At 44.7% G+C, this 14948-nt stretch overlaps 1 protein-coding gene across 1 annotated transcript in view; it reads right to left on the bottom strand.

The window, feature by feature from the left end:
- The window catches only part of KITLG (KIT ligand), a 133765-nt gene that overhangs the window by 40696 nt on the left and 78121 nt on the right, over nt 1-14948 (bottom strand). The window contains exon 4 of the mRNA XM_069764383.1: nt 9394-9555. Within this exon, the coding sequence (XP_069620484.1) occupies nt 9394-9555 (162 nt within the window). The remainder of the gene's footprint in view (nt 1-9393; nt 9556-14948) is intronic.

Below are 14948 nucleotides of genomic sequence, written 5' to 3'. Positions count from 1 at the left end.
AAAGTTCCCAGTTCCTGTACATTCCTAGGTTGTCTAGCAAGAACTGCGCACTTGAGATCTCCCCAGAGTGGCTCAATGATATTTAGGGCAGGAGACTGAGATGGCCACTGAAGAACCTTCACTTTGTTCTGTTGTAGCTAATGACAGGTCGACTTGGCCATGTGTTTTGGATCGTTGTCATGTTGGAACGTCCAAGTACGTCCCATGCGCAGATTCCGGGCTGATGAGTGCAAATTTGCCAAAATCACCAGGGTATGTGAACTTTTGATCAGGGTCATTTGGATGTTTTGGGTTGTCATTATGATTTAGAAAGAGAAAACACAGTAGTTTGACAATAAATGGCTTCACCCAACCACTAAGCATGAGTGGAGAAAAAGTTTTGGTATTATCATTCATATTCACCGAAAAGAGGTCAAGATAGAAAAATTCTGCCGGGGTATGTAAACTTTTGAGAACAAGTGTGTGTATGTGTTTAGATAGATAGATAGAGATAGAGAGGAAAAAAAACAAAAACAACCAGCACTCCTAATGTGAATATGTGCACGCTGAAAAACTGCATTATATACCAAAGAACACAGCAGCACATGTACATGAATGAGATTCATGCACATGTGCTGCTGTGTTCTTTTTTGTATATATACAAAACAGCCACGACCAATCAGCGACGGGCACAGTCCGGAAGAAAATGGCTGCTCCTTACTCCCCGCAGTCAGTGCCCGGCGCCCGCTCCCCGCAGTCAGTGTCCCCGATGCTCCGCTCCCCGCAGTCACTGTCCCTGGCGCTCCGATCCCCGCAGTCACTGTCCCCGGCGCCCGCTCCATACCGCTAACACGTTTAATGCCGGCAGTAACGGACCGCGTTATGCCGCGGGTAACGCATTCTGTTACCGCCGCTATTAACCCTGTGTGTCCCCAACCTTTTACTATTGATGCTGCCTATGCGTATGCCTAAGAAAGTAATGTTAAAAATAGTAAAAAAAAACCTGCTATACTCACCCTCCGTTGTCCACTGAGCCGCTGGCGCCTGCCGCCATCTTCCTTTCCCAGCAATGCTTTGCAAAATTACCCATAAGACCTAGCGGTCTCACGAGACCGCCAAGTCATATGGGTAATTTCGCAAAGCATCCTGGGAACGCAAGATGGCGGCAGCCGCGCGCCCATCTGCACAACGCCGTTGGATCCCAGGAAGCGGAGAGGTGGGACGCTGAGGAGCAGCGACCAGAATGGTGAGTATGTTCAACTACAAGGGGCCCTTGGATCGTTAGGTGAGCATGTTTATTTTTTATTTTTTTAACCTGTGACATACGTAGCTCAGTTATATACTGCGTCACTGGGCAATATCCTACATGTCTCTGTGCTGTATACTACACGACTGTGCAATATACTACGTGGCTCTGTGCTGTATACTACGTAGCTCTGTGCTGTATACTACGTCAATGGGCAATATACTACATGGCTCTGTGCTGTATACTACGTGGCTGTGCTGTATACTACGTGACTGGACAATATACTACCTCGCTCTGCAATATACTACTATATATATATTAGATGGTGGCCCGATTCTAGCGCATTCTAGAATATGCATGTCCACGTAGTATATTGCCCAGCCACGTAGTATATTGCCCAGCCACGTAGTATATTGCCCAGCCACGTAGTATATTGCCCAGCCACGTAGTATATTGCCCAGCCACGTAGTATATTGCCCAGCCACGTAGTATATTGCCCAGTGACGTAGTATATTGCACAGCCACGTAGTATATTGCACAGCCACGTAGTATACAGCACATAGCCACGTAGTATATTACCCAGCCACGTAGTATATTGCCCTGTGATGTAGTATATTGTACAGCCACGTAGTATATTGCCGAGCCACGTACTATATTGCCCAGTGACGTAGTATATTGCCCAGTGATGTAGTATACAGCACAGAACCACACAGCATAGTGTCCAGCCACGTAGTATATTGCCGAGTGACGTAGTATACAGCACAGAGCCAAGTAGTATATTGCCCAGCCACGTTGTATATTGCCCAGTGACGTAGTATATTGCCCAGCTACATAGTATATTGCCCAGTCACGTAGTATATTGCCCAGCTACATAGTATATTGCCCAGTCACGTAGTATATTGCCCAGCTACATAGTATATTGCCCAGCCACATATATCACAGGTTAAAAAATAAAAAATAAACATACTCACCTTCCGATCCAAGGGTCCATTGTAGTTCTAACATACTCACCTTCGGATCCGAGGGCCCCTTGTAGCGCACGGCTGCCGCCATCTTCCGTTCCCAGGATGCATTGCGAAATTACGCAGATGGCTTGGCGGTCTCGCAAGGCCGCTAAGTCTTCTGGGTAATTTCGCAATGCATCGCCGGGAACGGAAGATGGCGGCCGGCTCGGCGGACAACGGGAGTGAGTATAGCAGGTTTTTTGTTTTTTTATTATTTTTAACATCACATTTTTTACTATTGATGCCGCATAGGCAGCATCAATAGTAAAAAGTTGGGGACACACAGGGTTAATAGCGGCGGTAACGGAGTGCGTTACCCGCAGCATAATGTGGTCTGTTACCACTAGCATTAACCTTGTGTTAGCGGTGGCTGGAGGGGAGTATGCGGGCGCCGGGCAGTGACTGCGGGGAGTAAGGAGCGGCCATTTTCTTTCGAACTGTGCCCGTCGCTCATTGGTCGTGGCTGTTTTGCCGCGACCAATCAGCGACTTGGATTTCCTTGACAGACAGAGGCCGCGACCAATGAATATCTGTGACAGACAGACGGAAGTGACCCTTAGACAATTATATAGTAGATATATATACACACACACATATATATATATATATATATATATATATATACACACACACACACACACACACACAATATGTACCGTATATACTCGAGTATAAGTCGACCCGAGTATAAGCCAAACCCCCTACTTTTGCCACAAAAAACTGGGAAAACTTAATGACTCGAGTATAAGCCTAGGGTGGGAAATGCAGCAGCTACTGCTAAATTTTAAAAATAAAAATATATACCAATAAAAGTAAAATTAATTGAGACATCGGTAGGTTAAGTGTATTTGAATATCCATATTGAATCAGGAGCCCCATATAATGCTCCATACAGTTCATGATGGGCCCCATAAGATGCTCCATATTAAAATATGCCCCATATTATGCTTCAAATACAAATGTGCCACATATAATGCTCCATGCAGTTAATTATGGCCCCATAAGATGCTCCATATACAAATATGCCCCATATAATGATCCATACAGTTGATTATGACCCCATAGATGCTCCATATAAGAATGTGCCACATATAATGCTGCTGCAATAAAAAAAAAAAGACATTCTCACCTCTCGTCGCTGCTCCTCAGCGTCCCGTATCTCCGCACTGACTGTACAGGCAGAGGGCGGCGCACACACTAATACATCATCGCGAACTCTTCCTGAACAGTTACGGCAAAGGACGCAGAAGACAGAGCGGCAAGACACTGGAACGAGGGACAGGTGAATATGAAATACTCACCTGCTCCCGGCGCGGTCCCTGGCAGCTTCCCCCAGACAGATGGTCTCCGGCGCTGGCAGCTTTTTCCTCTGTTAGCGGTCACTGGTACCGGTCATTACAGAAATTAATATGCGGCTCCACCCCTATGGGAGTGGAGTCCATATTCATTACTTTAATGAGCGGTACCAAGTGACCGCTGCACAGAGGAAGAAGGTGCCGGCGCCGGAGACCATGGGACATGCAGGGACCGCGTCATGAACGCCAGGAGCAGGTGAGTATGTGACAGTCTTCGCTCCCCCTCACCCGGCGACCCCCCCTTCCATGACTTGAGTATAAGCCGAGAGGGGCACTTTCAGCCTATTTTTTGGGGGGCTAAAAATCTCAGCTTCTACTCGAGTATAAGCTGACTAGAGTTTAAGCCGAGATCCTAATTTTGCCCCCCAAAAAATTTAAGGACTCGAGTATAAGCCTAGGGTCGAAAATGCAGCAGCTACTGACAAATTTCAAAAATACAAATTGATACCAATAAAAGTAAAATTAATTGAGACATCAGTAGGTTAAGTGTTTTTGAATATTCATATTGAATCAGGAGCCCCATATAATGCTCCATAAAGTTTATGATGGGCCCCATAAGATGCTCCATACAAAATACACCGCATATAACGCTCCATAAAGTTCGTGATGGGTTCCATAAGATTCTCCATAATAAAATATGCCCCATATAGTGCTCCATAATGTTTATGATGGGCTCCATAAGGTACTTCATACAAAAATATGCCCCATATAATGCTGCACAATGGTTTATTATGGCCCCATAAGATGCTCCATATAAACATTTGCCCCATACAATCCTGCATAAAGGTTGATTATAGCCCTATAAGATGCATAGAAACATTTGCCCCATATGCTGCTGCGACAAAAAAAAAATGACATACTAACCTCTTGTCCTGAGCAAGCGGAGACACCGGCACTTGTGAAATTCACCTGCCCCCGTTCCACCACCGCGCACCGCTCTGTCTTCTGTCTCTCTGTAGTGACTATTTTGGCAGAAGTGCACACTAAACAGGTCATTGCGCCCTCTGACCTGAACGGCACAGCCAGAGGATGTGGAAGACGGAGCGGCGTGCCGCGGTGGAATGGGGACAGGTGAATTTCGCAATGCTCACCTTCCCCTGTTATAATCACCCTCCTGGCGTGGTCCCTGGCAGCTTCTCCGATACGATGGTCTCTGACGCTGGCAGCTTGTTCCTGTGTTCAGCGGACACTGGTAACGCTCATTAAAGTAATGAATATGCGCTCCACCCCTTTGGGAGTGGAGTCGCGTCCATATTCATTACTTTAATGAGCGGTACCACGTGACCGCTGAACACAGGTGGAGCTGCGGGCACTGGAGAAGCAGGGACATGCAGAGACGCGCTGGGAGCAGGTGAGTATGATTTGACAGGTGCCGCTCCCCCTCCCCCCGCTGACCCCTTGGGACAATAACTCGAGTATAAGCAGAGAGGGGCACTTTAAGCTTAAAAAAAATGGGTTGAAAATCTCGGCTTATACTCGAGTATATACGGTAATAGGGTTTTCAGTTTTACCTAATCACTGTATAGATGACTGTTCTGTATAGATGACGTTTCAGCAGGTTCATTATCACCACAGACAATATTATAATAGCAGATAATGGGATATGTTTCTATATGATCAAGGCCAGTCTCTTTCTGCTATGTACATATGAAAGAAAGATATTAGGAGTCTAATATCAGACCTGGTGGCAAGTAAAAATGGCATGATTTTTTGGGGGGTAATAGTGATATGAAAAAAGAATACATTATAAAAAGCCCTGTAAAATATACGGTACATTTAGCATAAAAACCTAAATGTCACAGTAGGTCATTTTGACACATTACCTTTAAGGTTTTCTAATCATATATTAATTTTTTTCTGCTCCGAGTTTTCAGCATAATTTATTTATGGAGTGAATTTTAAATATTTAAATGCAATACTCACAGAATTCATATGAAGACACGAGAGGCCATGTTCTTGCTACTGAGTTAAGTTTTTTCACCTAACTGCACACACATGGAAGAATGTGCTGCTTATTCCAGCAATTATGTCTTGGCCTGCAGCTACATTCTCTACTCTGTGGGGGGCCCTTTAGCTTCTTTCATATTTTCAAAGAACGTCTATTACTGCAGTGTTTTTGATTAATTTCTGGTAAATTAATGTTAAACTTGTCCTTACTGTCTTCACTTCACTGGAAGGCACAAATGAAATGCAGCAATGCACCATGTTACCCATTGTTCATGGCAGGAAGAAGAATTATATTAATATCCTTTATTCTTAAAAATTAAAGTACGTCTCTTACATGGAATGGTGCCATACCAGAATTTGTGACAAAAAGAAACCTAACAGGTTTCGAATGGTTCCCATACAAGACATCACTTTAATTTTACTTTGTCAGTAGTAGTGTGTAACATACAACATAATTGCTATATAGCCATCTACTAAGCCAAGGCCAAATTAGGCAATATGGCCAAATTAGCATTGCCCATTCCCAATCTAACATATATCAACCGACAAATGAGGACATCATACAATTGTCTACTGAGTGGATTACCGTATATACTCGAGTATAAGCTGAGATTTTCAGCCCACTTTTTTGGGCTGAAAGTGACCCTCTCAGCTTATACTCGAGTCAGTGTCGGTGTGGGGTCGGCGGGTGAGGGGGAGCGGCAGCTGTGATATACTTACCTGCTCCTTGCGCTGTCCCTGCATGTCCCATGGTCTCCGGGCAGCGCTTCCTGTGTTCAGCGATCACGTGGTACCGCTCATTAAAGTAATGAATATGCACGCATATTCATTACTCTAATGAGCGGTACGTGACCGCTGAACACAGGAAGATGCCGCCGGCTCCCGGAGACCATCTGACAGTGAGACGCTGCCAGAGACCGCGCCGGGAGCAGGTAAGTATATCAGGGGAGGGGGAGCATTGCGCGATAGTCACCTTCCACGTTCCACCGCTGCGCGATGCTCTGTCTTCTGTCCTCTGGCTGTGACTGTTCAGGTCAAAGGGCACGATGACGCGATTAGTGTGCGCGCCGCCCTCTGCCTGAACAGTCAGTGCCGAGGATGGAAGACAGAGCAGCGCGCAGCAATGGAACGTGGAAGGTGACTATCACAAGTGCTGGGGGACTGAGCAAAGAGAGGTAAGTATGTGATTTTTTTTTATTTTAATCGCAGCAACAGCAAATGGGGCAAATGTATGGAGCATCTTATGGGGCATAATGTGTGGAGCATCTCATGGGGCCACTAATGTGTGGAGCATCTCATGGGGCCACAATGTATGGAGCATCATATGGGGCATAATGTGTGGAGCATCTAATGGGGCCCCTAATGTATGGAGCATCTCATGGGGCCATAATGTGTGGAGCATCTTATTGGGCAATAATGTGTGGAGCATCTCATGGGGGCCATAATGTATGGAGCATCTCATGGGGCCCCTAATGTGTGGAGCATCTTATGGGACCATAATGTGTGGAGCATCTTATGGGGCCATCAACCTTTATGCAGCATTGTATGGGGCAAATGTTTCTATGGAGCATCTTATGGGGCCATTATTAACCTTTGTGCAGCATTATATGGGGTATATTTTAATATGGAGCATCTTATGGGGCCCATCATGAACTGTATTGGGCATTATATGGGGCTCCTGATTCAATATGGATATTCAAAAACACTTAACCTACTGATGTCTCAATTAATTTTACTTTTATTGGTATCTATTTTTATTTTTGACATTAACCGGTAGCTGCTGCATTTTCCACCGTAGGCTTATACTCGAGTCAATAAGTTTTCCCAGTTTTTTGTGGCAAAATTAGGGGGGTCGGCTTATACTCGGGTCGGCTTATACTCGAGTATATACGGTACTTATGTCAGCCCCCAAATCTTAGTTTCTGGCCACACATCTGCCTCCGACAATTTGCCTGTCTCCTCCATACATCTGTGACATGGTCGCCCGGTACTTACCTAAACGCAACCTCTGATCCTCTCAAGATCTCCTTCTCTACTCCCCTCTTATCTCCTCTTCCCAGAACCGCTTACCTGACTTCTCCCGTGCTTCCCCATACTCGAACTCTCTACCACAACACATCAGACTCTCGCCTACCACGGAAACTTTCAAAAGTAACCTGAAGACCTACCTCTTCAGGCAAGCCTACAACCTGCAGTGATCCTCAGTCTACTGAACCACCGCACAACCAGCTCTACCCTCTCCTAGTGTATCCTCACCCATCCCTTGGAGACTGAGCCCACGCGGGCAGGGTCCTTTCTCCTTTTGTACTTGTGTATGCATTTTATAGCACATGTTGATTGTACTTGTCTATGTAAAGCACCATGGAATAAATGGCGCTATAAAACTGAATAATAATAATAATAATCTGCAAACAATAAGGGACCGAACAGTCACTTGACGTCCATATTCTTTGCCTTGGCTCATGTAAGTGCTTATAATGATATGTTATATCATCAAAGAGTGCTCTCTATGGCCATGAAACAATAAATGAGACAATAAACAATTACACTTTTTCTACTTTGTGACACAGTTTAAATAGAAAAGCAATTATATTACTTAGAAATACACAGAGAAAATACAACAGAGTCAAGTCTCATTGCACTTACTACTAGTCTACTAAATACTAATTGGTCCAATAAAGCAAATAAACTACTGCTGGTTACAATACTATTAAAGGGAAGCGGTCACTCCCAAAATGGAGGGTGAGCTAAGCCCACCAGCATCAGGGGCTTATCTACAGCATTCTGTAATGCTGTAGATAAGCCCCAGATGTATCCTAAAAGATAAGAAAGAGAGGTTAGATTATACTCACCCAGGGGAGTTCCCGGTCCGATGGGTGTCGCGGTCCGGTCCGGCGCCTCCCATCTTCATCAGATTACGTCCTCTTCTGGTCTTCACGTTGCGGCTCCGGCGCAGGCGTACTTTGTTACCCTGTTGAGGGCAGAGCAAAGTACTGCAGTGCGCAGGCGCCGGGCCTCTCTGACCTTTCCCGGCACCTGCGCACTGCAGTGCTTTGCTCTGCCCTCAACAGGGCAAAGTACGCCTACGCCAGAGCCTCAGCGTGAAGACCAGAAGAGGACATCATCCTATGAAGATGGGAGGCTCCGGACCGAACCGCGACGCCCACCTGATCGGAAGGCCCGCGTGAGTATAATTTAACCTGATTTTCTCATATTTTAGGATACATCGGGGGCTTATCTACAGCATTACAGAATGCTGTAGATAAGCCCCTGATGCCGGTGGGCTTAGCTCACCCTTGATTTTGGGGGTGACGGGTTCCCTTTAATACTAAAATAAATGGTAGCAGTTAGTTTAAATTCTAAATGTATTAATTAAATAAGCACTCCTATCAAAATGATATCATAATATATTGCACTGTGCACTTACAATTGCTCATTTTGCCTTTCTACCCAGATAATTCTTCTCTTAAGTTAGGTTTATGAAATCGTGTGATTAAAAACTGAGCAGCTGAATCCTGCTAAGCTCTATATAGAAACAGGAGGTCTCTTTTCCCTGCATGAGTCATGAGTCACTGCAAAAGTCTATGGCAGGGGAGGAACGGCACAGCTGGGTCAGGAAGTGAAGATGGGGATGACTAATGCAGGGACAGAGACTTCCTGTTTCTATAGGGCAGAGAAAAGAGAAGATTTAACTGGGTGGAAAGGCAAAATGAGCAATTGTAAGTACAAAGTATTATATAAGATGATGATTGCAATATATTAAGAGGATAAAAACTTTGATGGGAGGAGTGCTTCTTTAAGAAAGAAACATTAAGGAACGTTGACATACACATTTCTTGGAAACATGAACTAAAAGAATTACCTTTTGCTCATTGAGATTGACACAGTTCCTGATCTCCCGAAATATTAGGGACAGGCCTTCTAAGATTTTATAATTTTGTGATGTATTAGAGAACTTGTTTACAAGCGTTTCAAGTCGCCATGACAATTCATACACCATCACGTATAACCAGCAGTGCTTGGCCTGCAACACAAAGGATGGAAATAAACACTTATGTACAAAGGCAGTAGAAATAATATACAGTGTGCTTGTAAATCTAGCTCTTCTGATGTAAAATGTTCAAAAAATATCGTGCCCCGAGCAATTATTTTAATAACAAAATGATGCAAGGTTGTCATTATGTCAGACAAGCAAAATTACATTTCAGCTCAATTACCATCTGGTCCGGCTTTACCCAGTGCAGATGTTCATTGTTTCAAATATAATATCACTTTGTCCAGAATATATTTATGTATTACTACAAATACGCAGCACAATTCTATAAGTTAAAGTAACTTTTCATGTAGGAAAAAAAGGATCTAGAAATGCCAAATAATTAAAAATCAATATGCTTTACCCATCCTTGTATTTAAGAACAGAAGGAATGAATGCTCTATATAATGTTTTATGCAGGGCTCTGGACTCAGAATAGGAGTCGTGGAGTTGGTGTCGATGTCCATTTTGATGGAGTCAGAATTGGAGTTGGTATAAAATGCACTGACTCCAACTCCTAAAATGTAAAATAAATTGGGTTCAGTAGTACAGTGCAGGATGTGCTGTAAATGTTTTCATAATTTGGGAAAGTTATAAAATGTCCAATAAATGTCTGTTCTGTTCCTGATCGAAGGATTTCGGCTTTTTGTTGAGATGAATCTGTGATTCACTTTATGTACATGCTTAATAGTGACCTGAGCTGTGGGGTCGGAGTCAGGGTTGGAGTCAGAAGTCAGGGAAACTGAGCAGTCAGAGTCAGAGTCAGTGGTTTGGCTTTACGACTTCACAATCCTGGAATTATATTCAAGTTAGATCTGCTCTCATCATAAAAAAAAATAGTTAAAATTGCAAAGTGCTTATAAAACCAGGATCTCTTCGATCTCAGGAACACTGGGATTTTTAATGTTACTGTGTTAGGTGTCGAGGGGGAAATCTCGAACCATGTCCGCTGTGGTCTCCCATTCTCCTCCAGCCACAGTGGAGATGTAGATCCCAGCGTCTGGCTCAAGCTGATACTGTGCGCTTGGTTACTGCTGCCTTTCCAGGCTCTGCCTTTATAGCCAGCACTAATCAGCAGTGAGCAGGTGTTTCAGGGACTAAGTCCCGCTTTTCCAATACTGAGCATGCCCACGGGACGACCTCCCATTGGAGGTCGGGAATCACATGCGACTCCTATTGGATCATCAGGAAGGTCCCGGAGCGCTACTACTATAAAAGGTTCGCATGACAGCTCGGCCATGCGCTAGTGTAAACCTGTTAACATGTGTGTGTGGATGTATGCCTGTCAATGTATGAAAGCTCCGAATCATTCCCCTTCCTAGAGTTGTTGACTGCTCGTGAATGGTGGAGCTACCTAGCACCTGACAGTGTGATCCCGCACAATTAACACAAAAGACAGTTTTTATTAGCAGTGACCACCAGTGCGACGCCCTGTGCAAATAGTGCGCTTTCCTGGCCCAAGTTAGGGTGGTTAGTGGCGTCCGCCAGAGCGGCGCTGCACGCACTCTTGTGCAGTAAATCTTTAGTTTAGTTTATTCTCTGACACCACCATAGCGGTGTCAAGCGCAAGAGATCTAGAGGGACTCTTACCCCGAGTCTTGGGGCAGAGTTCTGTGACTCCTTGATTGCGCTCTCTGTGCGGTATCGCGGCCTTGTGACTCAACAGGGTTCGCTTCCTTCATACTGGGTGAAGCTAACCCGTGTGTCTTCTCTTAATACAGCCATATAGTATGTCATTACCGAGCAGCAGGTGTCTTTTCTGTACGGTGGACTCCAGACTGTGAAAGCATCTTATATCACCTCTAATTAATATTTGGTGCGTTCCGTGTCACCCATGATTCGGCACTTCAACTGCTGGAATTAACACAGGGTTCGTCCATGGTCAGTCATTTTGCCGTCCACTTCTGGACTTTGGCATCTGAGCTGGAGTGGCTGGATAAAGTCCTTATCCCGTTGTTCTGGAAAGGACTGGCTGACCATGTGAAGGACGCCTTGGCCACTAGGGAGATTCCAGCCACACTGGGGGAACTAAGAGCTATATCCACTCGCATTGACCTCCATTTTCATGAGCGAGAGTTGGAGCGAGACCAGTGTAGGCAAAGGTTTCAGTTGGCACCTACCTTCGCATGACCTCTGGAGTCTCCTGTTCAGGTGACTGAGCCCTATGAGGCCATGGAGATTTCTTGAGCAGGTCCTAAGTCTCAGGCTGCTCGAATACCCATGGTCTGTAATGTATGCCAGCAGTCAGGACATTTTACCAAGAAATGTCCACAGTGGCAGGGAAACGACCGAGTGTAGAGACTGTAGGAGGAGGTTCACTAGACACAGCGGCGTTTTCCTCCAAATTGTCCTTCAAGGGGACAATTACCTTTGGCCCTTCCACTTTTACGGTCGAATTTTGTGTGGATTCCAGGGTGGAGGGAAATTTCATGTCCTCTGCCTTCACCCAACAGCATGCAATACCTCTGGTTACGCTATCGAAACCAGGGACCATTAGTGATGAATGGTTCGCCACTGCCCTCACAGATTACACACCAGACTCCCGTTTATGTTATCTATGTCTCCATCCCATCAGGAGATCATTTCCCTACTTGTCATTCCTGGGGGAATAGACTAGATTCTGCTAGGGATACCTTGGTTGCGTTACCACTCCCCACATATAAAGTGGTCCTCTGGGAGAATTCTGGGATGGAGTAAATCTTGTGAGGGCAGATGTCTGAGGGAGTGCGTTCATGTTGCCACTACGGAGGTACCCGGAGATCTTACCTCTCTCTCTCCAAACACTATTTGTCTTATGCGGACATATTCTCCAAGAGAACTGAGGAGACTCTTCCGCCTCATCGTCCCTCTGACTGTCCTATTGATCTCTTGCCAGGGGCAGAGCTTTCCCGGGGGCACGTCTATCTCCTGTCTCTCCCAGAGACAGAGGCAATGTCACAATACATCCAGGAGAATCTGGCAAGAGGATTCATTATGAAGTCAGTGACACCTGCGGGGGCGGGGTTCTTCTTTGTACAAAAGAAGAATGTAGAATTGCGTCCATGCATTGACTACAGGGGGTCTTAATGCCATCACAGTTAAGAATAAGTACCCTCTGCCCTTGCTATCTGAGCTCTTTGATAGACTACGCAGGGCGAGGGTATTTACTAAGCTAGATCTGCGGGGTGCTGACAACCTGATTCACATCCGTGAGGGGGACAAATGGAAGATGGCTTTCAATAACAGGGAAGGGCACTATGAATATGTGGTTATGCCCTTTGGGCTTTGTAATGCCCCAGCCGTCTTCCAAGACTTTGTAAATGATATCTTCTGGGATATGCTCTCCACCTCTTTAGTTTACTTTATTCTCTGACACCACCATAGCGTAGTCTTGGGGCAGAGTTCTGTGATTTCTTGATTGCGCTCTCTGTGCGGTATCACGGCCTTGTGATGCAACAGGGTTCCCTTCCTTCATACCGGGTGAAGCTAACCTGTATGTGTCTTCTCTTAATACAGCCATATAGTCTGTCATTACGGAGCAGGAGGTGTATTTTCTGCACTGTGGACCCCAGACTGCGAACGATATCGCCTCTAATTAACATTTTTTTGCGTTCCGCCAGTCCTGACATACTGTTTATTGTTCTTTGTCTAGTTTAGTGGCCACTGATGCTTTTTGTCAGCAGTGGTTGGTTTCCAAGTAAAGGAGCGCGGCACTTACAAGATGTCTCCAACAGAGCCTATAAGTGCTGTTCTGAAGCTTCTGTTTTTGCAAGATTTGAGGAGTGCAGTTATACCGAAGCTTCAGAACGCACTTATTGGCTCTGTTGGAGACATCTTGGGGAGTTGCCCAAAAATATTGGGACTGGGTGGGAGCCAGGATGTGGCCACATCTTGCCATCAAATTAATGAAATATGCTGGTGTTTTACAGGCCAGAAATGCTACTACAGTCATTGACTGTAGTAGAATCTTTGGAGTGGTGCAAGGCTGCACACCACTCAAAAGAGGCACTGAATACATTAAGTGTCATGCGCCTCAATGAATTTGGTGCCTTCTACACCAGCAAGACTGCTGCAGTGTGATCTTGCACTATGCCACTCTTGATGAATCGGCCTTTATGCTTTGTGGTTTGATCTTCTTAATTTATAAAAAAAAAATAGCCACAATGCAGGAAAGTATTACTGACAATAAAGCAAGTATGCCATAGTAAGAACATGGGGTTTACAAGGTAAAGGGCACAATGCTGGCATGCAGAGACTAAAAATGCTCCCCTTAAAGGATCTATGTTGACTTAGGATTGCTACTTCTTATAGGAGATATTAGAGTTTCCATCCTCTTCCTTTCTTGAGAGGCTATTTGCACTTTAAGTACAAATATATATATATACTACTTAGTTTTAGTGGGGTTTCCTTTCTGAAATTTAACTATCAACTAAACAAGCAATGTTAGGTCAAGGCTCAAATTTAACCCTGACATCCCTGCCAATCTGAAACCATTAATGCCTTGATTGCCATAGGCTGATAATCATGCTTTACAAAGAATAGTGTTTTGTGTGTTGAGCATGCCTGCTTTGCTTGTAAATACCTGGAGCTGTTACCATTGATATGATCTGTAGGCTTTAAAATGTGGGAATTGTTGCACTAATTCCTCCTTCGTCATAAAATACTAGCAATAGTTTATTCACAGAACAGAGTTGAGTGGATTCAAAACTGTTGCATTTGGTCAAGAGTTTACACAAACATTTCAGGATTAGGATTCTACAAAGGACACCTCAGGTGAAGGTTGAGGACATCTCAGCTAACAAATTAAGGAAACTTTGGAAGAGAATTTATTTAAAAGGTGCCTGTCAGCTTTAATTTGAGCTTGGCTGCACAATTGCGACCTGCCATACTTTGCTCAAAATGCACCAGAATTTAGCAGAAAACATACGGTAGTTTAAAGACGGCAGCCAAGGACCATAGGCAAAGACATGACTAATCTAGCATGTCTCCAGCCAGCTTCTTCCTGCACTGCTCTGTCTGAGGGAGACTTGGGGTGGTGTGGGGAGAAACCAGCCATGGACTGAACTGGACTAATCTCATCTCTGGTCCCTAGCCAGATCTCCATGCCAGATCACCGTAGCGTTTCAGACAAATGCAGACCTGGCTGTAATTCTGCAGCCAGGCTCTGATTCATGCTGCCCATAGTTTAGGCAGCATGAATCAGATGACAGGTTCTCTTCAAAGTAACAGAACAGCTCGGACTGTAAATGAATAATTTGTAGGTTTTTTTTATAGCATTTAATTTACAGTAACTAGATCTAAAAGCTACAAGTTGATTTGTAGGGTGAAGTATAATAACGAATGATACTTCTGTAGTGGCACGCCTACTCTGCACATGTGGTTGAATAATTTGGAAGACAAGATGG

The sequence above is a fragment of the Ranitomeya imitator genome, chromosome 4, assembly GCF_032444005.1.
Source record: "Ranitomeya imitator isolate aRanImi1 chromosome 4, aRanImi1.pri, whole genome shotgun sequence".
Taxonomy (NCBI): domain Eukaryota; kingdom Metazoa; phylum Chordata; class Amphibia; order Anura; family Dendrobatidae; genus Ranitomeya; species Ranitomeya imitator.
Note: the sequence above shows the minus strand (reverse complement) of the source record. Positions and strands in the feature narration are given on the sequence as shown.